The 25,658-nt window shown below is 26.9% G+C and overlaps 1 protein-coding gene across 1 annotated transcript in view; it reads left to right on the plus strand.

Moving 5' to 3' along the window:
• Positions 1 to 17,361, plus strand: part of rau (RA domain-containing protein rau) — a 238,033-nt gene extending 220,672 nt beyond the window's left edge. The window contains exons 3-9 of the mRNA XM_075356682.1: positions 2,399 to 2,576; positions 4,918 to 4,996; positions 6,820 to 6,883; positions 8,614 to 8,727; positions 10,112 to 10,249; positions 11,081 to 11,207; positions 13,644 to 17,361. Coding sequence (XP_075212797.1) covers positions 2,399 to 2,576; positions 4,918 to 4,996; positions 6,820 to 6,883; positions 8,614 to 8,727; positions 10,112 to 10,249; positions 11,081 to 11,191 — 684 coding nt within the window. The 3' untranslated portion in view covers positions 11,192 to 11,207; positions 13,644 to 17,361. The remainder of the gene's footprint in view (positions 1 to 2,398; positions 2,577 to 4,917; positions 4,997 to 6,819; positions 6,884 to 8,613; positions 8,728 to 10,111; positions 10,250 to 11,080; positions 11,208 to 13,643) is intronic.
• Positions 17,362 to 25,658: the final 8,297 nt, after the last annotated feature.

Below are 25,658 nucleotides of genomic sequence, written 5' to 3' on the forward strand. Positions count from 1 at the left end.
ATGTGCTTGACAAATAGAGCAGAGGTAAAATTAATTACTTGAATAAGTTAATATTTCCACTTAATATTTTCCATACAGGAAATTAATCTTTTTGTTCTTAACAGATACAATAAAATATTAACTAACCAACTAATAATAGTTTATTAAATTATGAAAGAAGAAAGTGTTACTCAGCTGCTCCCAGAAGAAAATCTAAATATGTTTTTTCTTCTTTAATCACTTATTGTCACAGCCATTAAAGAAAAGTATTATTTATAACTATGATCTACATAATATGAAGAAAAATTGAATTTGACGTGTTATGTAAATATTCATAATATTGCCTATGTAGGAGAGTGTTAATTGTAATTGATGATTTATATTTTACTTGAACTTATATATATATGTGTGTTTATGTTATGTTCATGTATTTATTTTTTATATATATGTATTAAATACATTATTTATTTATTTAGTTATTTATTTTCATTTGTCTGTGTAAGTGTATATGAACTTGTGTGATTATCTTCAGCTGAAAAGTAAAAAAAATTAAACTGAGTACACTGTAATTTAAATTTAAAGAATAAAATAATCAATGTAACTTACGTGTTTATGTATGTGTTTACCAGTTATATTTTAATTGTCTTTTATTAAAATATTACTGGTTACATTTTAAAATACACTGTTATTGATTTAAAAAAAATAGTATATAGCAAATTATTGTGTGAAAAGATTTTGAAATGTTTTGTACCAAAGAACTTGAAGCATTTATTACTGAAAATGTATACACTGTTTACCCGTTTCTGTTTTTATATTTTATTGTGGAGAGATTATTCATTTTGTTATTTCTGAGGTTTTTTTTCTTTTTTGTAAGTATTGTAAATATAAATAAAAAAAGACACATTTTAGATAGTTAAACATTTTCTAAAGTGTTGTATTACTTTTATTATTAATACTAGTATGGTAATCACTATGGGATTTTTTATACCCGATACATTATTTCAGTACTGAATTATACATATCGGCTGGTTTTGAGTATCGCATTATCTTACAGAAATATTGTAAAGAAACCAAAAATCATGGCTATTTTCACTGTTTCAGCTAACACTGCAAATTCATTAAATTTTCAGCTATATCGTATAATTACCAAACGTTCAGCAGAAATTGAAATTTGGTAGGCTTGTTACGAAAAATCCTGTAAGGACCACATGTTAACAAATAAAAAATAAATAAATCTATTTTCTACACATAGGAAATATGCCTTAAGGTTTTAATGTATATATTGTACCTGATGATGTATATGCTAGTAACCAAACAATTATATGTATGGTAATGGTTTGTCTAAATGTACTTTGGTGATATAGATTATTGAACTTAACAAAATACTATTCAGTAATTTAAAAGTTAGTAATAAATTATTTTTTATGTTTTTAATAAAAGGAGAATAATTGTGATATCATTGAGTAATAAAACTACAAGAATTGATGCATGTACTTATAAGAATTATAAATAATTTAAATATAAATAAATTAAATACTATTAAATGGCAGTTGGAAAGTTATAATTATCGTACAGGTTGTGTACCAAAAGTCTTATGTCAATTACCATTTTATATAGACTTGCTTGCTTGCAAATTAAATATAAAGAATCACACTAATAAAACTACAGGCAGTAACCAGTTAATTGGAAAAGAACACATGTGCATCTATATTTTCTTGTTTGATAAGTGGAGAGATTATCTTTATATTTAATTTTCTGGAGCAAGTGAAGTTCTACAAAAAATAATATATACAAAACAGTATACTGGATTATTAATTCTTCTACCCCATTACAAAAATCTTTAAATCGCTTGTTTTAAAAAGGTGTTTATTCATTTAACTCAAATTAAGTGTAAGGAATTTTTTAGTATTTCATGAGGAAAAGTAGAAACAAACTGGATTTTATAACAGACAAATTTGTAATATTAATCCTATTTAATAAACAAGATTCATGAAAAAAGATGTTTATATTATATATAAATTGTACCAAATATTTAAAGTTACATGATTTTTGGCCATTTAATTGGCAATATTTGTGCAAAACAAGTAAACATCAAAACCAGCTGAAAGGTACCATTCAGAAATGAATATATACTGTATTTGACGAGAATACACAAGTTTGATGAATTCTGGCCCAAATGTTGGCAATACATACTTATTGCGATACAACAAAAAAAATTCCGTGAGTAAATGAAGAAGTACAATGGTGAGGTCAAAGAAGTTAAATAATTTGTTTGTATTTTGCAGTGAAGTATAAAAAAAGGTAGTTAGTGTAACAGTCAGATTATGTTTTATTAAAAGTAAATACTTAACTGTTAAAAAGTATATCTATTTGTTGTATTTCTTTTAAAATAACTTAATATAATATTTTATTTTTTCAGACTACAATCAAAGTCTATGCCAGATGTCTTCGACCAGATATTGAATACAAAACGTTGGGTATAACTTTCCAGACAACTTGCCATGAAGTGGTTCAAACCATACTGAATAAATATCGCATGCGCCACAGGGATCCAAATCTTTTTTATCTTACCATGGAAGTTACTGTCAGAAATACTGGTAATAAATAGGAATAATTTTTATAATTATATATTATATGTTTTTATATTATATATTTAAAAAAAATATAATATTTAAATTAATAATTACATTTTCTCTTTTTATAAGTAAATTTTCTTTTATTACAAATTATACATTTTACACATAAAGGTGTACCTTTATGAACTGGTTTTTTGAACACAAAAAGGTGTTCATAAGGCCAGCAGCAAAATGGTAACACCATTTTTTAGGTGCCTGTTCAACTTGTTTTCAACAGTCTACTCTTTCTAATTTCAATTGCAGTGAAGTTTTTGGGGTGTGCAGCACCATGTTTTATTGTTTGAGGAATTATTTTATTAGTGGTAAGTCAGTTTATTCTTTGACAGAATTTCTGCTCAGGTCATCACAGACAAAGTTTCCTCCTATTGGAAGGCACATTTTTAGAAGATAACAAAAGTCTGAAAAATTCTTATTAAAATATTTTACATAGTTGAGCCAACAGCTAGTAACAAGAAACTACTAAAAAACTGCTGAAGCTGCTAAAAAACTTTCAAGAGAGTACTTGTGAGGGGAGTCAACCTCAGTGTTTAGACGATGCAAGTTGGCAAAGAAATTATGTATCCATAAACAGCTTTTTTTAAAAATTATGTATATAATACAGTTTCAGTTGAAATTGCTTCAGTTAGGGTTCACTTTCATAAATTAAAAAATGCCCTATTTCCTGACCTAACCTTGTATTAAAGATAATCACATGTGAACAGTATATTACAATACAACTCTACATCAACTTGTTCGATTAATTTCTAAAGTCTTTTTAAATAAAAACAATTGATTTAATTTATTTTAAATGTATATTCCAGAAAGAAGGAATGCAACTTCTAGAAATAGAAATAAAGGGGAAGCAATTCAACTGAACTTTATTTTCAACTGGCCAGAATGTTAAAGGCTAATTGGTAATACAGCGAGAAATATTTTTAACAAATAATGGAAAGAGATAATCTTAATTTGTGAATTAGAAATATTAGTTGATGAGATAATAGAAAGAAAGGATCTCGAAGAATATACTGGCCTAAATGTTTGTCTGACATGACGTCTGTCTGACTTATCAGAATCATTTTTAATAAATATATTTAGACCAAAGTGATTGCCAACTGATGCTGATCATGTGGCATATCCCAGAATAATGGTGTAGTTATTAGAGACAGATCTTAAGCTTTATAAATCAAAGTAAAGAGGAGTTTTACCAACAAAATATTGAATTAAATTCAATTCTCTGTTTCTGTCTGTCATTTCTTTTAATAAAATGCATCTATTGTGTTTTTATGTATTTAATAAATCAGTATTCTGTAAAGCAGAAGAAAAAGTTTTCATTGTATAATAAGTAAGTTCAATGAGAATATGTGAAGAGTATTTTTTTAAGAGGTCATGTAATGTAATTATATTTTAATTTAGGTAGTTCATCAATTTTTTTTTAATTTTTTTAATTTTCATCTGTCATTTGGATTGGTTAGATCAATTTCTCTATTCCTTTTTATTTTATGCCAGTTTCTTAGCTTTAATTTAGTTTCTTAAATCTTACAATATCAATTATCTATTTCATATATTCTTATCTATGTCTTCCTTTAGTGTTAACATTTCCTTCTATAAAATTCACTTATCCTGGATAGCTTAATATTTTAGTTATTTATGTTGCCCTGTTCATAATATAGTATTATAAATTTTTTCTTCGCCAATTTTTCTTCAAACCTCTTTATTTCATAATCTATAAGCTCAATAATTTTCAACATTCTTAATACCACATTGAAAGATTTCTGTTCTTGTTTTTATTTTCTTTTTTTCGTTTCCCTTAAGACCACACTTCACTACCATAAAGGTATTACACTCCATACAGATGTATTTTAAAATTTATTATTAATTCCTAAATCTACAATTGACACCAGCAGATTTCTTTCCTATATAAAAGTTGTGGTTTGTGTTGGGCTACTTCAACCATTCCTTGTAACTTTACTGTGACTAGATTACAAAATTCTGCAACTTTTAGTTTATTCTGTTTAAAAACTTAATATTTAACTCCATTATCTTCCTTTCTGTCACGTTTCATCATCTTTATTTCAATTATCTTAATTGAATTTCTCCCCAGCAATAAATTCATACATTCTTTCTTTAAACTCAAAATGATTTAAGGATTAATCAAAATAACACTGTCATCAGAAAATTATTTGCACTTTAATTTTTTGTCTCTGAATTGAATACTTATCTTCAAATTTTCTTTTAGCACCTTTATTTTTTTACTATTTGTAAATTTTAAGTATCGTACAAATATAAAAGTGAGTTAAGTATATCATTTCTTATTCTTTATCAGGTGTAAGAACTGTCATTGACTTGGACAAAGATGCACGTCCTGCAGCATTACAGTCCTGCCATCCTAAAGGAGATTCTAGGTAGTATTTCTGACAGTATTATTTATTAAATTAATACTCTTTCTTCTTTTTTTTAAAATTAATGTTTGGCTTTAATCATTTTTATAATGAAGAACTTATTAATTAAATTCTGAGTTAAATTATATTTTAATATGAAGTTTTGCTGCTTGAAGGCTGTTGACCTATTTTATATTGTATTATTCTGATACTTGATATCTATTTTAGGTACTTACGTATTAACGCCACCGCAGCTACAGCTTTATTTAAAAACAAAGTAGTCAATCGGATTTTGGTGGATTAACATTAATTGGATTTCGGTGCTATAACATTAAGGTTATATTATTAATAAGTTGTATATATTATGCATATTTAATGTTAATTATAAGAGGTTAGCGAGCATAGCGAGCGTAGGTTATATTTAGTTAGGTTATTTTGATATACGTACAATTTGTCAGTACATGAAAACATATACGTACGAAGTCAACATAACCTAAACAGCAGCTGTAGCTGCGGTGGCGTTAATAAGTAAGTACCCTATTTTATTATTAATGTTATTGTTAGTAAGATTTATTGTAGTACCATGTAAATGTTTTTTAAACTCTCAGTAACACAATGTAATATTTCAGTGTTAAATGATCAGAGTAATACTTTAATAGTACATTTTAAAGTTATTAATTTACAGATATTTTTAAATTCCATCCAAGATATTTAGAGAGACTCAATGAATTCTCGTATTAGTTATATTATGAATATATGGGAAATTGTGAAATGTTTAGAAATTACCTAACATAATTGGATGTTATTCATATACATATTGGCAGTTGTGACTGCACAATCCCTTTCCTGTTTTTTAATTGTTTAAAATTAAAAAAAGTTTGTTATTGTAACATTCATTTTTAATTTGCAACACTCGTCAAATACAGATAGGTATTTGTAAATGCATAAATTAACTCTTTCTATGATGCACACGAATTTAATCCTGAACTTTCAAAGACTTGAATCATCATTAACCTATTTAGAAATCTAAAACTGTTGCCAAACTGCCTGGATAAATATTAGAAAGTATTTGTGCTTGGGATTCAAGCCCCAAATGACAGTTATTAAGTTCATGAAATCACACTCATTTTTTTAATAAAAATAATTCCCCTTGCCTTAATTAACTTTTATTTGAAGTGAAATGTTACATATATACGTAATTTTTTTTCGATCACATCTTTGTAGACTACTAACTAAAAGATTAAATGTTATTGTGACGAAACAATTTGTTGTCAAAAACATTATAGTGTTAAAAATATTAATTGCTATTAATAGAACAATGTATCTGTGAATTAATATCTAAACAATGATTACACTACTTGCCTTTAAAAAAGGAAATTTGTAATCAAAACAAAAATGGAAACTATGAACATTTTTATTTATATTTTGAAAATAAATATTATTGGTAGAGTATTAATTAGCAAGTTTGATTGATTGATATTAACTTTAGTTATAAAATGAAATCAACTGTTATAGTCATTAAACAATAAATGCTATCAGTTGGTTTGGTTTGTAATACATGACTTCAGCTGTTGATTTATTATACTTACTTCATATCTTAAACTTTTCATGATACTACTGTTGAGCTTTTTCAGAAACTTTGCATTGTTATGGATGTAGTTTTCATTTTAACCAGAGTCAATAAGATATGTTTTGATTGAATTTATCTTAGATTTAAGTAATTATAGGCTATTGTATAGTTTGAAGAATTAATAAGAATTAACTTTTTTCTTGAATTTAATTTAATATAATTTAATTCGTTTTTCTGTTTATAATTTATATATATATATATATATTATTTCTTTCAGATTTGCACTTCAAAGTCACAGAGGTGGTCTGGTGAAGATATATGACAGTGTTCTCATGCCTGGAGTACGTATAGCATCTTTATTCTGTATTTTTTCATTCATAAAACATTGTAATTTTTATTCACCCCCATAGTTCATTTAAAATATTACTGTTATTATTTTAAAATGATAAAAAAAATAATAGAAGTTATTTTCCAAAATGTATGTTATAATGATGTTAAATGTTTGTTATAAACTGTTAACATGATACTATATGAACTTATATGGAATAAATAAATACCTGTTGTCTACAATATTTATTCATTTAAACCTTAGCATGATAACTTATCTGGTGTTATGTAAAATTATTATTTTAAATATTCTCTACTAATTTAATTGCTTTCTTTCTTAACACGTGTAATTTTTAAACAAATTTTTATATATACATTCTGAAATAATTCTTTTTATTTTTTTTACTCTATTGTTAAAATTACAGCAACTAAAAAAAATTTTGCTCACTTTTTTCATTATTTCATCCTTTTTTGTATTTATTTGTTACTTGTACAATGTTTGATAAAAAAATGAATGTGAAATTTTAGTTTTTCTCAAAAAATCTTTATTCATCAATATTGATTTTGTCACCTTCAAAGTATTTTCTTTCAGATAAAATACATTTCAACCAGTGCTTTTTCCAATCTTTGAAGCATCCTGGAATGCAGTTTTTGGTATGCTGTTTAGCTCCTTCAGTTATTCTGTCTATATGTCTTCAATGTTGGCAAAACTTCGTCCTTTCATGGTTTTTTTCAGCTTAGGGAATAAGAAGAAGTCACAGAGAGCTGTGTCTGATGAATACGGAGGCTGAGATATCATAATAGTCTTGTTTTTGGTGAAAAATTCATGATCAGAACCTTCACATTCGATTGAACTTGACAAGCATTTTTCGGTAGCTCTTCAGAAAGCTTCCATTGGAATGACTGGGCTTTAGTTTCGATGTCATACCCATACATTCATGATTCATCACCAGTTATGACCTGTTCGAGTAGTTCTGGATCATTGTTCACTTCATTCAGCAACACCTGAGCAATGTTCATTCGGCACTGTTTTTGTTCGAAATTCAATAATTTTAGAACAGATTTTGCTGCCACATGTTCCATACCCAAAACATCCAGAAATATTGCTTGTTATGAGCCAAATGATATGCCAACATCATCAACAACCTCTCTGATATTGATTTGGCAATTGTCTCCTTAATCATTTTCTTCACTTTTTCGATGTTGTTGATATGCTGGGACGTCCAGGGCGCTTGTCATCTTTAACATCCTCATGCCCCTCTTGGAAGCGTTTGTACCACTTGTAAACACTTTTTTTATTTTTAGAAGAATCGCCAAAAGCAACATTCAACATTTCCAATGTGATGCTGCTCTTTATTCCATTCTGAAAACAAAATTTAATGAATATTCTTTGTTCCATTTTTTCCAGAAGTTAAAAATAGCCAATCATACCAAAAACACTTGTAACCTTTTTGACAGCCAACAATAAACTAAGCATCCAATACGACAACCAATGTATACATAGGTTAGGGACAAGTGAACCAAAACAAAAAAAAAAATTGTGATGGACTTATACATCCTGGAAAATGTTAAAATTCCACATATTTTTTTATCAAATCTCATATTCCAACAGTTCTCAAAATATGAATAGAAATGTCTTTTAAAACACTATCAGTAATGTAAGTGGACAAATGTTTTGTATTCATTATTTTTTTTATTATGCCATGAATAACTTTAAAATAATGTTCTTTATTTTACATTTCAGTCACAATATAAGAGTTTACTTATATCAGAGAGGACAACTGTTGATGAATTAATCCAGATACTTCTTAATTGTTACAACAGCAAGGAAAGAGTTGAACAATTCTCTTTATATGAGGTATAGTGAATTCAAACAACTGGCATTAGACTTTAAGAAAAAATAGGTTATGAAATTTAAAACTATGATGATAAAATTATTGGAAATTATCAGTTGTGGTTATCTGTAAAAAAATTTAAATCTGTATTTGATAAATGCATATTAAAAATATAATGAATAAAAAAATTAACTTAAATAATAAATATTTTTAATAGTCTTTGTTTATAGCTGTTTATTAGTCTTAGGACTAATAAACATAGCAGTTTCGTCATAAAAAGATTTTCTTAATTTCAAGTGCTCACAGAAGTTTATAAAACAGAACTTTTTTAACAATAAATTCTTTATCAATAAAATAAAATTTTTTTCAATAAAAAAATTATAAATAAATTTTTTTATCAATAAATTCCAACAAACCGGATCTCAAGACATACCAAAGTTTGGAAGACCATATTTCTATCACTTAGCTCAAAGATGATACTTCTGAGATCACATAGCTGAAAATGTAAAAAATCTATCAAAAAAATTGGTACAGTAAACAGAAATCTCAAAGACTAGTAACATTTCAATATGTAACTGGCCTGAAACATGGTTTAATTTATTGGGCCATGTCAACAGCGAGAAGAATTGAGTGTGGTCTGTGAATAATCACTGGTGGAACAACCATTACATGATGAAGAAATTGAAGTTTGGTATGCTGTAACACATAAATGAATTAAGTTTTTCCAGAAATCAGTAAATTCAGAATATTATTGCAATGAAATAATTTATCCTTGTATTGGCTAACTAAATGAGGAATAAATTGCTAATTCCCACCAAGATGGAGCAAAATCATTAATGTTTTGGTAAATTTTCTGCTTGAACCTTTTGGGAATAGGCTCATTTCAAAGCACATCTGGTCACCAAGATTGCTAGATCTTACACCTACCGATTTTTTTTTTTTTTTTTTTTTTTTTTTTTTTTTTTATGGAGACCAATGAAAGAATCTGTTACAAGAACAATCCTCATAGCCTGAATGAACTGAAAAGTAATATAGCTGAATTTGTAGATAAAATCACTCCTTTTGTACTTCAACTTTTTCAAACATGCTTAAGCATGCTCATAAAAGTCTGGCGGCAAATTGTGACCATATTATGCATCTCCTGTAAATAAATATTCATTGTAGTTACTATTATTTCTATGTTTCTTCTAGTTTTATTAGAATTACCCACTATGCATTGAAATGGGCTTAACCCAACATGACTAAAATGTAATCCTGGTCATAGGTAAGTAGTTTCATTAAATATATTAAAAATTCATAGGCAACATGAAAATAGGTTAATGAACAGATTGATTTTCTTTTTTTAATATACATTTATGCTTATTTACATTTATATTTAATTGTTCCTTTATTATTAAATTTTTCCAGGTTTGTGAAAGTCAAGAGTATCAAAGAAAATTACACCCAGATGACAGTCCGCTGCAGGTTCAACAGATGTGGTCACCAACACAGGAGTTTCATTTTTTAATACGACGAAACAGAGATTATAGACGTCGTTCAGTTAAAGTAAGTAAGATTTTTTGCATTCTGATTATAATTGTTTTTTACATTATTATAATTAAACTATAAAAATGTTTTGATTAAACCTAGGTTGTTGGCAAAATTTTTGTTACAACTTTTTTTGTTGAAAATTGGTAAAAATGTTTACAGAGCACAATCATCATGTTCATTTTAACTAAGCATTAGGAGAATTAAAACACTTGCTATCAAAATATAATATCTAGTAATTTTTAATCACTTGACAAACAAAGATTGCAGTCAAATCCTCCTTACTTTTTTTGTACTTAATGATTTCACCACGTAAGCTTGAAGTTGTGCATGGAATATGGAAATGGAATTTTGCAGCTTGTGAAAAAGGCCATGCCTGAGTGGGATTCAAACCCCAGACCTCTGTATGGTCTACATTAGTTCACATTTTCAGTTCAATTGTAGTTTTAGAAATATTATAGTTCTAACCTACACCAATGACCTTGTTTTTTTGCCTACTTTTATAATGTAAAAATTATCTTGTGTTTTCTTTATAGTGTTTAACATTGAATGGCAGGTATATAAAATATTTTACCTAATAGGAAAAGAAAACTTTCAGCCAATGAATAAGTGTACGTTTAAAGCCTATTTATATAACTGCCAAAGTAAAATACTACCATGCAATTTATATAACTATCAAATTATCAAAGTTTGCTTTACTTTGGCAGTTACAAAAATTAATAAACTTACTAATTTTCAATAGTTGTTTTTTCTAATTTTTTAATTATAGTTTTTTCTAATTTATTTAAGTTAATATTTGTTTTTTATTGTATGTATTGTTAATATAGTAATTTTTATGTTATTTTTCAGTCTTCTTGGACACCAGAGTTATCAGCTATACCTTGCTTTTCAAGATTATCATTATCACAGCCAGAGCCGAGCACTTCTTACCCTGATTATGAAAACTATTTTTACATTTGAATATGTAACTGGCCTGGTAAATTAATGTTATTTTCATATTATTATTGATACTAAGAAATATAAAAGTTCTAGAGAACAGTTCTATTTACATACATAACTTCTAACTTCTGAACAAAATTATAATTAACTGCAAGGTTCTATTGACATTCAGTGCTATTATTGTGACAAATGTCAAGGGCATTTTTACATATGATTAAGCAGGAGGATTATGACACTATGCTGCTTACCGTTTACTGTTCGTTCAAAAATTATGTGTACTCAAACTTGAAGCTTTGAATTAAGAAAATAAGTGGATGGATTTTATTTAGTTTTTTTATTCATTTAGTTTTTTTATTTTTGTAGTAAAATTAACATTTTTTTTATAAATCATTTTTGATATAAATCTATAATACAGTAATATAAATATTGTTATCAAAAAATGTTTTGATCATGTTGGGATGTACTTTCATTTCTTTTTAAAAAAATTACCTATCAAAATTTTCTGAAATTTTTACACAACTGCTTAATCTATTTAGTTTACAGTTCAAAAAAATTTTAATTATTATCATAATTATTTTTTGAGTTTCATTAATTTTCTGAAAGTACTTTTTCTCTGGTTCTTAGTAACTTACAATGATGGTTAAAGATTTGTTTTGTTCATTTCATCGCAATGTAATAGAATACATTATTTTTTAATAGTCAGTATGGAAGAAAAAAAATTGTATGGTGTGAGGGATAGCATTCTTGGAGTAGTTATCAGGAAAAATTAAATTAATGTGAAAGAAACTTGATCTTTCCTTCATAGTTTATTTTTTGTTCTGTGTATTTTCATCCAAGTTTGACTAAAAAAAAGATTATAAACATCTATTTGTAATTTTATTTTTCTGTTACTAGCAAGTTCCTTTCTCAGTCATTTATATATATTCAATCATTTATCAATGACAATTAATATAACCAAATTTTTGTATTTACAGAAAAACGTACGTGGTGTATAAGTACAAAAATAAAACGAATTTCTTAACTGTACAGAGTATAAAAAGATGTCACTATGGGAAAAAGTTATAATGATTCAAATATATTCTTAAGGATGGGAAACAATTTATTGTCTGATGTTTCTTTTTCCATTTAAATTAAATTAGTCACTTTATAGTGTTATTTTTTATTTTCTTGATACTTGAAAAATTTGTTTATTAATAAAAATAAATACAATAATCTTTTATAAGTGTTGAAATGTTATTTTTCAAATTACTTTAATTGATATGTAATATTTGAAGAAAAATGGTAACTAGTTTTTAGAAGTGTATGTTATTCTTACACAATTTATATATAACTGTTACATTTTAATCTGAATGAGTTATAATGTCAGCAACACCTCGATATGACAATTGCGTCTCCTCTAGTGGCCAATGAAAAGGAAAAATTTTATGGTTGGTTTCTATAGCTTCTCACCAGGCTAAACCGATAGTTGTATACAAGCAAGTAATATTTTTCTTTTTAATTCTCATAAACTACTACTGGGTTCATTAAAAATAACATGTTTTATTTTGTGGTGAAATGAACAAAATGAATCTTCAACTGTTGTGTTAAATTGCTTAAAAGTGGAGTAAAAGTGTTTTTATAAAATTAATGATTATTCTGAGAATAATTAAGATATGATTATTATATTTTAGCACTCAAAACTGTCCAAAGTTAATCATGAAGAATACAAGTACTGTAATATTTTACTATAACCTTTGTAGTACATGTGCACTGTGAGCAGCATGCTGAGTACAGAAATGACAAAAAAATTACATTGAATGTGTTCTTTAACTAACTAACTTTCTTCTATACTAATCATTACTATATTGATTTACATCAACCAACTTTCGCACCAAATTAGCTACAATTTCAGATAAGAACATTACTTTGTTGTTTTTGAAACCACGTAAAAAATATTGTATGACAAAATCCATTCTAACAAACACAACTTCCTCAGAATATATTAGAATACATTGATTGCACTTAACACTATACTGAGACATTGGACTTACATTTAGATATAAAGAACAGATACAGGCACTTCAGTAGATTAAATTTGACAAAAGCAACTTGGGTCTAGTATTTATCTACGCACGTACTTCTCAGTTTGAAAAATACAACACAGAATAATTTTTCTTGTTTGAGTACCTAGTAAAGGATGATTTCTTATGTATTGTAAGATGGCATTATGCAAAAAGGCCATAACCACTGACAAAAAGTAGCCACTTAAGTAGCTGTGAAAAACTTAATCCTGTTACACTCAAATTAACATGCACAAATATAAATACTAAGGTGTTAGTACTAGATCTATATATTATAGACCAATAAGAAACGAGAGTGGCATAATAAAAAGGTATATAAATATACAAAACAAATTATTTGATAATTTATAGATATTTTATTACGTTGTTTTGATTTATTAATAAATTCTTTGTTTTTTTTTTATTTGTTTCAGATGATTTGTCTTCTAGTTATGTTTGGCTGTGAATGTGACATTGTACAATTGTGCAACTACATTAATTGGATGTTGAAGTATTTCATATTATTTTTTTTTAATTAAAAAAAAATATTTGTCTGCTCTCGAAGACGTATGTATCCCTTACAAGTATATGACATATATGCATACATATCTCTGTATTAACTTCATGTTTATATTGTTCTTAATCAAATAAGCGTAATATATAAAAGAAAATTTAATTTTATTGCTGTTATGTATGTTTTGTAATAAATAAATATATATGTATACCCTGTCACAAGAGTAGATTCTATTAGAGAGCTCCAACAAGTTTTTATTATTCATTTATTTAAGAGTTTGGAAATATTTCTGGATCTTAAAATGTAATGAAATAAATGATTGATAGAGTATTTTAATTTATTTTAAATTACATTATTTAAATTGTAACATTATTGTACCTAAATTGTACTAATAATTGAACATTTTAAATATTATCAATTATTTTAACTGTATAGTTATTGTGAATAAAACAATGTTGAAAATAAAGTAATTTCTAAAATTAAAATTGTGTTCAAAATTTTTGATTTGAAATTTTATAATTATCTACATTATAATTGTTATATATGATTTGGTATCTAGTCAATTTTTTTTTAATGTAAATTCAGTCATTTATTTATTTCATTACTTTTTTTTGTGTAGGTATAAATTTTTATTTTTTATTGCTAAATGCTTGATGCTAGCTAGAGTGGATAAAAAATTTATGGCACAAAAACTGTAAGAAGTATAAATAATAATAATAATAAAACTTTAAGGTAGCATTAAAAGTTGAATTCAATGAAAAGAAAGGTAGCGTTAAAAATATCCTAGAGCTGGTGGATGTGTACTTATTTATTACTGATCACTCTTTGTATTTTGTTTTAAAACTTGAAAAAGAAAATTATCATCTGGATGAGTTTATTATTACTATTTGCATAAATATACAATTTCTATCAGGATTCAGGATGTCCTATGATTATATCATATATTAAATAAAAAACTTAAATGAATTTTGGTGCTTTTTATCACAGTAAACATGGTAACACAGCAAACATAAATTGTATTACAGTTCAACATAAACATTTTTGCTTAATTTAAAGTATAATTAATTAAAATCCGAAGAATTGAGCATATAATTTTTTTAACACCATTTGCACAGTTAGTTAACCTATGGGAATCAGCTACCCAGCATTATATTTACATTTTTTTTAATGTTACAAATTATTGTAATAAATGGAGCTCTATTGTTTACTATTATTATTATTATTATTATTATTATTATTATTATTATTATTACTATTATTATTATTATAATGTTGCTGTTATCTTTATGTGTTAGTGTATTTGTGATTGATGTATAACAATATGTGTATTTGTGTCATAGTGTATTCTTAAATTCAGTAGTTTTTAACAAATCTAAATAATGCTTTTTTTTCTATTTTAAACTATATTAAACAGATATATATTATTTATGTAATTGTCTTTATATATATATATTTTTTTTTTTGTGTAGATGCAATAGGATAAATGTATGTTTTGTGTATAGTAATTTTATAATATTATATATTATAGTACGTATTTGTATGTTTGTTTAAGACACTAATTTTTAGTATTGAACAAAATAATGAAAAATGTAGTTAATACTTAAGATATGTATATTTTTTTGTAATTCATGGTTTATTTGTATTGGGGTTAATTAAATTATTTCATCAGAATTGAATTAATCAGAATTCATTCAGACAAGAATTTTAATGTAATAAATATTTTTTGATTGAAAAGTATAAATTTGTATCAGAAAATACAAAACATGCTAAATATTATAATTTATAAAGATATTTTTTTAAATTATCAATTGTTTGCATTTATGGTTTAATTATCTATCATGTGAATTAATTCAATATTATTTCCTCTAATGACAGATGTTTGATTTTTTAGAAATATTATGTTTTAAAATATACATAAGATTTTTAGGTGTGGTTTTGTTGTGTTGGAATGTCAGATGCAGCATTTTATGAATAGTATCAGCTTTTAATGACATAGAATTGATGAGATTACTTTTTGGTTTGATGCAATTTATATATTGTATATTTAAATTCATTATATAACTTCAGATTATGTTGTAAATAACCAGTTACTGTTTCTGATTGATAGTTTTAAAGTCAATATTGAAAAATAATCATTACAATCACGACAGTCCAAACCTACTATTCCTTGGTAGTAAAAATATATTATCCAGTAATTTTTACTGATCATAATTTATGAGTTTTTTCATAAATCTTCTTTTTTTTAATTTTATTCAGATTAGCTTTGAAAAAAAAATCTGATATTAATAAATAAATATATAATTGTTTTAATACATAATTTTTTTATAGTAGTATAATATTGAATAAATTTTATTTTTTTTATTTTTTACTAGCACAACAAAGCTGACCGATTTAAAAAAAAATTTGCTATAAGAATTTCCAGTAGTAATTTATGATGAACTATTTATAATGAAGAAGAATTTTTAGACTGCTGGCAGTTGTTAGTGAAATGAACGCTTCACAGTTTTTAAAAAATAAATTCAGATAGTACTTTGATTTATTTAATGTACAGACATCTTAAATATTAACTACATATTCAATAAAACTATCAGCTGACATCCCAAAGATTCTGTTCATTAATTTACTGTTGTTAATATAGTAGTTTTTTCTATTATTTTATTGTGCTTTTAGTTGTTACATACATTTTCTAGAATATTCTTCTTTTTTTTTATAAAGGTATGAAAACTATTATATTTTATAGTATAATATTTTTTAAAAATATAATACTTCACTATCACTTGCATGTTATTGTTAAATCTATTTAATTTTTTTTCTGAATATCCATTTAAAACTTTAAACTTCATATTATCTATAAAATTATAACAAAGCCATAAGTTAATATTACTGTTATCATTTAATAGCTTATTACTTTAAAAGCACAAGTTTTATTGCATTCAATATGTAACTTCAAGTTGTTTGTAAGGTGTTGTAAACTGTTGCTTTGTTAAAGTATTGAATAATAATATATAAGTGTTTCTTTTTCTGCAATTCAATAGTCTGTTCAGTTAACTCTGTGAATGTTCATTGTGGTAGCAAACATAGATGTTAACATGTGTTTACTGTTATATTTAATGTAGTTTGAATGAATTATAGATATTTTATAACCACTACTTTTAAGTTTTTCTTCTTTTTTTGATTTGGAATACTATAGTTACAGCAAATATTTTTTTAGGTATAAAAAATTTATATAAGGAGTTTGTAAAAAATCAAGTTTTTGCAGATCTATATGTAGTTATGTATAAATTTGTTTTACAATTTATTAAAGAATTAATGCTTTTCCAGTTTTGTTAATAATCTTTATACATTGTTGTGCAAAATTGTTAGTCAGTGAATTCAGTTTAAGAATGACAGTTACAAATTATTTAAGTGTTACTACATTTGATTTTTTTTTTTAAATTACATAAATATACCTTATATCAATTTCTAAAATATAAGAGTTGCAAATAGAAAAGTTGTTATGTTGATACCAAAGATCATTTAAATTTCATGTAATTTTCTTTTTGTAATAATTGTAATTTTGTTAATATTGTATATAAATGTATCCACTTATTTTATAATAAATTATCATCTTTAATTATTAATTTCAGTACATAACTGAATTAAAAATAATTGTATTATTTTTTTCTATGGTTTCCTAAAGTCCCTTAGTGCTTAGTTAAATGTTATTTTGTACATTTATTTTTATAGATGTGATATAAATGTGCGTTTCACCTGTGCAAATGTTACATGACGTAACTGCTATATTTAACACTTGAGGGCAGTTTGATAAGTAAAGCAAATTAAAAAGAAAACTAAATAAATTAATAATTAATATAATCCACCTTACCAGCAAGTTGATATGTTCTCTAGATCTTTCAGCTTACTTGGAAGCCATCATCAGGAGTTAAAATTATTGCATTAAAGACAAGTTTAAAAAATCATAGTTAAAATTTAAAAACAATCATACTCTCCTGGTCCTACTAGTATACTGAAGGAATGTACATGTACTCTGGTTAAATAAAATGAAATCAAACAAAACTATGTCAAAGAGATAATTATTAAATTAATTATTACTTCCTTATATTTATATTTAGTATGTTTTAAATAATATATCGTCATTAAAAAATGTTTGTTCATTAATGAAATTTTTATTCTTACAGTATACAAGGTGTGTTTAAAAAGTAAGAATTTTTGTTTTTTGGAAAGAATTTTATTTATTAATTTACATTAGTGTTATCCCCTTCAAAATATTGTCTTCTTATTGACAAATAATTGTCTTTATTTTTTACGTTATTTGTGAGTGCTTGCATGAGATCTTGGGTGATGAACTTTTTGCTAAACGTTCGATGTTTTCCTTATCATCAGTTACTTGCTTTTTTGCAGTGTTATCTATGTAACTTTCAATTATCGGTAAATGGTTTTTATTCAGAAATTGATGAAACTGGTGATGTCGGGTATCGCGTTTGTTCTCTGCTCTTGTGTTGATGTAACAATTGTTTACTAATGTGAGAATATTCTTCAAGATCAGAATAGGGTTACGACGTGCAGATTACAAGTTTGATCTACACTTTGAGACTGCCAGTTTTGTTTGCATGAACAACGTGGACGTCTTTCTCTGTCGTCTTTGGTTTTATCGCTGCCGTGAAAGATGAACTACAGGATTTGGAGGCAGACTAGCAGATACAAACATGTTAAGCGATTTTATCAAGTCTAACTGCAACTGAAGAGGACTTGGATGATGTGTATTGTTTGGCGAGAGCATCTGTGTGGTGGCTTTCGAGTTTGTAGTTGTAATTCTGCTCCTAATTGCAGCTTATTCTGGAGATATGAAAAAGAAATTTAGTAGCTTCTCCAATTACCTTAACTCGTAATGATTAAGTTAATATTTAGAAGTCAATATTTAAAACCTTTCTCTAATTATTTTATTATATTTCTCCAACTTGCTACTCGTTATCTGATCGTTCATTTGTAAATGAGCCCCAGTTGCCATCAGTTATTTCTTAAGTTTTCAGAATAGCTTTGTTTGTGGGATCTTTTGGATTCAGCTGCCCTTTTCTACTAACCACTAAATCCATCAACTCTGGGGAGAGTTGTAAAGTCTTATTGTCAACATGCAACAGATGGCGTTCGAATCTTACTTCTTTATCACCTATCATCCAATTATCACTCATTTCTCCTACCAAATACTCTTATCAATTTGCTTCGCCATTCGTGAGTCCAATACTTGTTTCGAATAGAAGACCCTGTTTCATGAGGTCATGCGGTTTATAATCTCTCATCCTGCGCCTGCTCCTCAAGCGTCTTTTCACCTTCGAGAGTGCTATCATCCTCATCTGTAAATGTTCCAGCGTCCTTGATAATGTTATTATGATGTTTGTATTCTGTTTTTTCATGCAGTCATCAAAATCGCTTGTTGGTAAGTATAAATTTTTTAATACAACTACAGGTGAAGACATCATCTTTTCAATTTCAATACTTCTATAATGCTCTCGAGGGATTTAGTTACGGGTTTGAATAACTTTTTCCTCTCCAATTTTCTCTGGCTAATTGATTGATCTAAGCTAAGTGTTTGCGTCATAACTCATCCTTTAATTAGCCACTTTAACATCAACTTTTTCTCATCTTTGTTATCTGTCGCATTGCATTCTATATTTGATGAGCTGCAAACCTTTCGTCAAAAAACTATTAATCAAAGGAGTCGTTTGAACAGTGAAATTGTTGGTGTTAATGATTACTTAATTCAGTGACAAACCACTCTGATAACGGCCTTTACTGAGTTCCCTTTCTTTATGGATGACTGAATAGCCATGCAGTGTATTCCATGCCTTTGAACATATGATATTAAAATCATTGAATGACATATCCTTTCTGACGATCTCATCATAAATGTGTCCCACATTTTTTCCTGAATATTTGATAATATTAAAAAGTTACAGTTGCTCTGATTAATTGTTTCAGCATTATAAAATACTACAGCGTCATATAAAAACTGTTTGTGAATTTGTGTAAGCTCATACACAACAGTATGCGTACGTCATACTGATGTACATTTCAATTATGTCTTCATCCTTTTCAATAAAATCATCAGATGATGAACACCTGATCGTATTCAGCAGGTGCAAGATATCCAAGCTCTGGCACTTTTTCCATTAATTTTCCCCAACTGATATTTCTGCTGGTAAAACAGTTTAGGAGTAGACTACAAAATTTTTATTTTAAACTACAGTAATTGAAACAGTTGAACCAGCTGCAATGGCATGTTACAAACCCCATGCTAGAATATTCAGCTTATCAATGGATGTTATTTTATCATCAAAATTGACGAGCGCTAGTTTAGTAGTCGTTTAACAGATTTATTTATTTAAATATCAGGATCATCAGAACAGGTTTTGTAATCATTGAAAGGGATTTCATTGACTACATACTTACTAACACTTTTGGCTTCTTTAACTTCTGTGTTTACAACAATAACACCCATTAGGACTCCGACAGCCCACCATGTATACAACTTTAGTCTGTGTTCGATATACTCTAATCTAACAATTCAGTTTGCCTCCTCTTTGAATTCTCCAAGTACATTTTGTTCGTATATGTATAGTTGAGGTCATTCTTTGGATAATTGGACCAATTAGTGTTGCAAAAATTAGAATCTCTCATGTCTTTGTAAAAGTCATGCATTTCAATTTCTAATGTAAAACTGTCAGTATCCATGTATAAAAGTTGGTGTTGCAAACCATATTTTCTTATAATCTTACCAGAAAAGAAATCATACATCAACCTTTTCTCAAGTCTAGAATCATCAAATCTATGTATATGAGTTTATTGAGATTAATTGTATCTCTAGCCACTCAACACTTAACCACTTACACTTACTTAAATCTACTTGAAGCATGGTTTCTTCACCAATATTTGCTTGCACGATGCTGTTTTTTGTAAATGATGTGATCTTTGAAAGTTGACTTGTCTATGAGGTTGGATATTTGTTTAGGATCACATACCAGCTCAAAATTAATACGGTTCCAAATGTTACATCTTGTAATGTTAAATGTTATAATGTTATGTCTTCCCGAACTCTGTGCTCTTCAGAAACTTCTAAAAGTCGTCCTGTGCTTTCTCTCTCAGAGTGTGTTCATTTCGTTGTAGGGTTTTAATCTTGTGCATTGGGTGAATTACATTATTTTGTGTAAGTTTTCCATGATCAAGTCATACCTGATTACTTGCTTTAACATAACATAAAGATTCATTGGTGTCAATGTGATCAGTAACTTTTTACAGTTGGAGCCAGGTGGTTTCTCATTCAGTAGTAAGAGTGGATTGTCATTATGTAAATCATACATACTACTCTCGCGATCAACTTAGATCTCGGTTATCTGAAAAATTACTTTTACAGCATATAAAAGATTAAGTTATTCTTTTACATTCTGTTAGTTGCACCGTGTTCTAGGACAAATTTTTACTTTGGCCACTTGCTAGTTGCACTATGGTTTTAGAAATTTGGACTTTGACCACTTGTTACTTGCACTGAGGTTCTAGGATAAGTTTGCTTCATTAAGATTAAACAAATTTTTGAAATTTTCATAATAATACTGTAAACATTCATTACTTAAAAATTTTGTAATGTCACAATTTCATATCAAAATTAATCATTTTGTATTACATAAATATTTATTTCAATAATTTCTTATGGTGAAACCTCAAATTCTACTAACATCACAACATAAATTTCGACAAGGCAAATCAATGTTGAATTTTTAAACAAGAAATATTTATTAAATAATAAAATTATTAGGTAATTAAAATGAGTTTTTCATTATTAAGCCTAATGAAAATGAAAAATTCTCATTAAATTTATATATAAATACTATTGAAATAATTATAGAATTTGCAAAACTCTATTGAGCCTATATATGAACTGCTAACAAATTTAAAAAACCTTATAAAGACAAATCATAAAGAAAAGGTTTAATAAAAATGTTAGATAAGTGTCTAATATTTGGTCAACCCCACCTTGTCTAATTGTCTGTTTCTAGTTCATTTAAATTATACAGACAAACTATCAGTACTTGATTATTATTTATTTTTCCTGCAATAACTCAATAGAATTAGTATAAAACAGTACTTTGCAGGATTATTTTTCAATATAATTAGAAAAGTATGATTTTCATTACTTCTGGATTGATTTTAGAAAAGCTATTTGATGTTTTATACTTTTAACATTATATTTTATAATATAAATCCTTTGTTAAAGAATAACTTTCAGTTGAACTTTAGGTTGAAACTTAATATTGTTTTGCAATTAGTTAAATTTTCTCACAAATATTAGGTACAGAAGTTAGATGGGCTTTAAAGATACATTAGGTCAATATCTTTTTTTTGGAATTCTAGAAATTTTCCTTAATGGTCAAACTTTTTTCCAGTAATATATTTGATGTTTCTATATACTAAATTACCAAGTGAAGATAATAATTTCATAACTTCCTTTATAGATTCAATAAACTTTTGTGAGTATTTAAATACTCTTTTAAAATAACTTTTTTTTATAAATGTAAGACTTTAACATTGAAGTAATGGAAAAGAAAGTCTATACATATATGATTTCTTCTAAACCTAAAATACATCCATTTATCTCCATTTAATCTCAAATCTAGTATAAAACTATAAATGACAACGAATCAAGTATATGTATTCTTTATTTACTTATTACTTTTTTCCTTATAATACTTAGGCATATTTAACAATTACTAATTTACAGTGGTTTTACAAGTGTATTTAAAAATTTATAACTACAATCTCCATATGTATTCCCAAAATCATATTTTTAATGAAATCTAGCCCACACGTTTGGGGTGACGATATCGTCAGCCAATATAAGCCCTTTCATAATAGAAGTTTTCTGTTAAGTTCTATTTTTAATAATAAAAGTGGAATTGGCTTAATAATCAAATTAATACCTATAAATATATTTTACAGTTGAAAGCCGGTTCTGAATGTCACAAACCAACATCAGAAGTTTTAGTACCACCATGTAGATGTTGTGGTACACAAGGTCTAGTTCATTTATCGTTTTTGGAAAGGTGACTGACAATTTCTGGTACTTCAACTTGTGAAATCTGTTTCTAAACATATTTTATTAAAAGTAACAAAATATAATTTACATCATCTACTTTTGTATGCATATATTACGATGCTAATAAAAAGTAGAAGTATTCGTTTAAATAAAAATTGTAATTTTTAGAATTTAAATACCTCATTAAATTTAAAAAAAACATTTTTATATCTTTTCAAATTAATTTCATAATCTTTTTTTGTAACTTAAGAGTTCAAAACCTATAATGACAATAAAATATAAATTAAGAACAGAATAAATTTATAGAACAAATTTCATGAAAAATAATTGAAAACTGTAGTTTACATTGTAAAATTACTCATTAAATACAAATTCATAAAAGGCAAACCGTAATATGAAAATATAAAAACAAATTATTCTGAATATTAATCTTTAAATAGTTAAAAATGCACGAATCTTTATTACGAATGTTATTTTGAACCCTTCGACATTTAAAAATGTTCATTATAACCCTGAAGAGATAATAAATAATTCTGATTAAATTAGTTTCCTTAATCTACTTCAAGGGGATGAAACATGTTAAAACTGAATTATGTTTATTTATTTTTCAATCAATCGAGTTTGTTTAAAGGCTCTTCATGATTATTATTTATTAGAGGGTACTGCAAGTGGTAAATATTGGAACATTTTTGGACAAAATGTTCCAATATTTACCTACACTATTTATAAATGTAACTATATTTACTTGTACATTACAAGGTCCTAACAGATTTAAATTAAAAATTGAATTAAAGTTTCACTTTTTATTCTTTTTTTTATGTTTAACCTTGAACATAAAAAAAGAATTGACTAGTAGCTTGCATATTCTGAAGATATTTCTGACAACACAAAAAGGGATACTTTAAGTAAAGCGCATACCAACAGATGATCTCTAACAGATCTGAAAATTGTATTACCATCTCCGACTGTATGAGTCAAACCAATTCTGATTTTACATTCTTAGCTGCCGTCAAAATTTTAAATTTGTACTTTCTCGCTCGAACAACATGTAATAATTGATATTAAAACTTAGGTTTATTAAATAAGAATTTGTAATAAGATTAAATCATGTTGCAAATAAATAAGCGTTTTTGTGGTCATAGTTAAACCCAAATAATGCCGCCCTCCAAGCTTCAAAAAAACTTAAAAGTTTTCAAAAAAACAGAATTATAAAAGAACCATGTTAACCAGAAAAATTACATATAATTAAATTAAGACAATAATAAATAGTAATACAGAATTTCAGAAAATTATTGTATTGTAAAACAGAATTTACACATTTAACGAGCTAACAACAAACTTACAAACTAATACTAATACCTACTCTTTTCAGAAATAATTTAAATATACTTTTAAAACAATAAATGAAACTAGTACAATAAAATAATATTATTGTTCTAATAAATCGTAAATAATATTATTTTCTAGATTCAAGTAAGAGAAATATATTTTTGTGGGTTTATTTTTTTTGTGTTCTAGTTCAGACAGTTGCCTACCACCTAAGGCTGGCCTTATTGTCTAGTACCTAAGAAATCTAAATTAATAAATGATGGCTTTTGAAGACTATAAAATCTATCTTATATCACTGAAATTTATGTGCGATTAAAACATCAATGCTCGACAATGTTATGCAATACTATACATGATACTGACGAATATGTACATACCAGTGTCCATGGCATACCACGATTACTGTGCATTGCTAACAGACGTTTACAGTGTAAAATAATGGAATATTTTCTCCTTACATCCCGGTCAAAGTTGCAAATAAACTATACTAGGTGCAAAGCTTAATAAATAGAACTACATCATACGACGACACTATGTCGTATGTCTGCCGATATCAAAGCTACCATACTCCCTTTTTCCCCCTTCACAAAATATTCCTTCTCCATTACTTGATTGCTTTCGTAGCTCAGGTGGTTAAGAAATAATGTAATTTGTCCAATACTCAAACAGTCATGTCTGGTTTTACAGTAGACTTTAGTGTTATGCGGTTTTGTAGTTCGTGCACAGTTGCTGGAAGAAGGGGCACATGAACAGAGTCTAACATATGGATTATCAAAATTTCACATGTCGTTATCATCTCTGAAGAGGCTTGTACCAATTGAATCCTATGTAGTTTGAATAACAAACATCTTCGCAAAACACACCAAACAGTCATGTTTATACATAACTTTTGGAAATCGTCTTGAGATGCATTAATCAATTTTTACGTAGTCCACTGAATATCGGCCCCACTGATTCCTGCAAGACCGTGCATTCTAGTGAAAACCAGGACATGTTGTAATAACATCTTATGCGTCTTTTGGATAATGACGTGTTGTTGGCATTGTACTTGGTGGATGAAAGACAGCAAGTGTCGGTATGGCTGAAAAATTTGAACCTTAGTTCATTAATGTCATACTTTTTTACATAATTTGGCATACGAGTTATCAAGTGTTGCTGGAACCGGTAAGGGTCCGAATACATAATTGACTGGAATAGTTTCATTAGAGATGTGTGTTAATTATGTTAAACAGCACAGGAAAGATAGAATTGGGAGAAACGGTACGGTCATCAAAATCATTTTTGCTCTTGAGGTGCAAAAATGATGTTGGTCTCATCTAGCCACAACAATAAGTTTTCAGAAGCAATTGTCAGGAAAACGGCAAGTGTTTCATTGTGAAAGTTGCTACAGATCGATTTAAATACTAAACGTTATTAAATACAAAGTTAATGTCAGGAACATATGTACTTGGATTCCTAATCTGCGCATCAAAACGATGCACTGGAACTGAAACAGTTTCACCACTGAAACCAGAACAACAT

This window comes from Lycorma delicatula, chromosome 2, assembly GCF_047948215.1.
Source record: "Lycorma delicatula isolate Av1 chromosome 2, ASM4794821v1, whole genome shotgun sequence".
Lineage (NCBI taxonomy): Eukaryota > Metazoa > Arthropoda > Insecta > Hemiptera > Fulgoridae > Lycorma > Lycorma delicatula.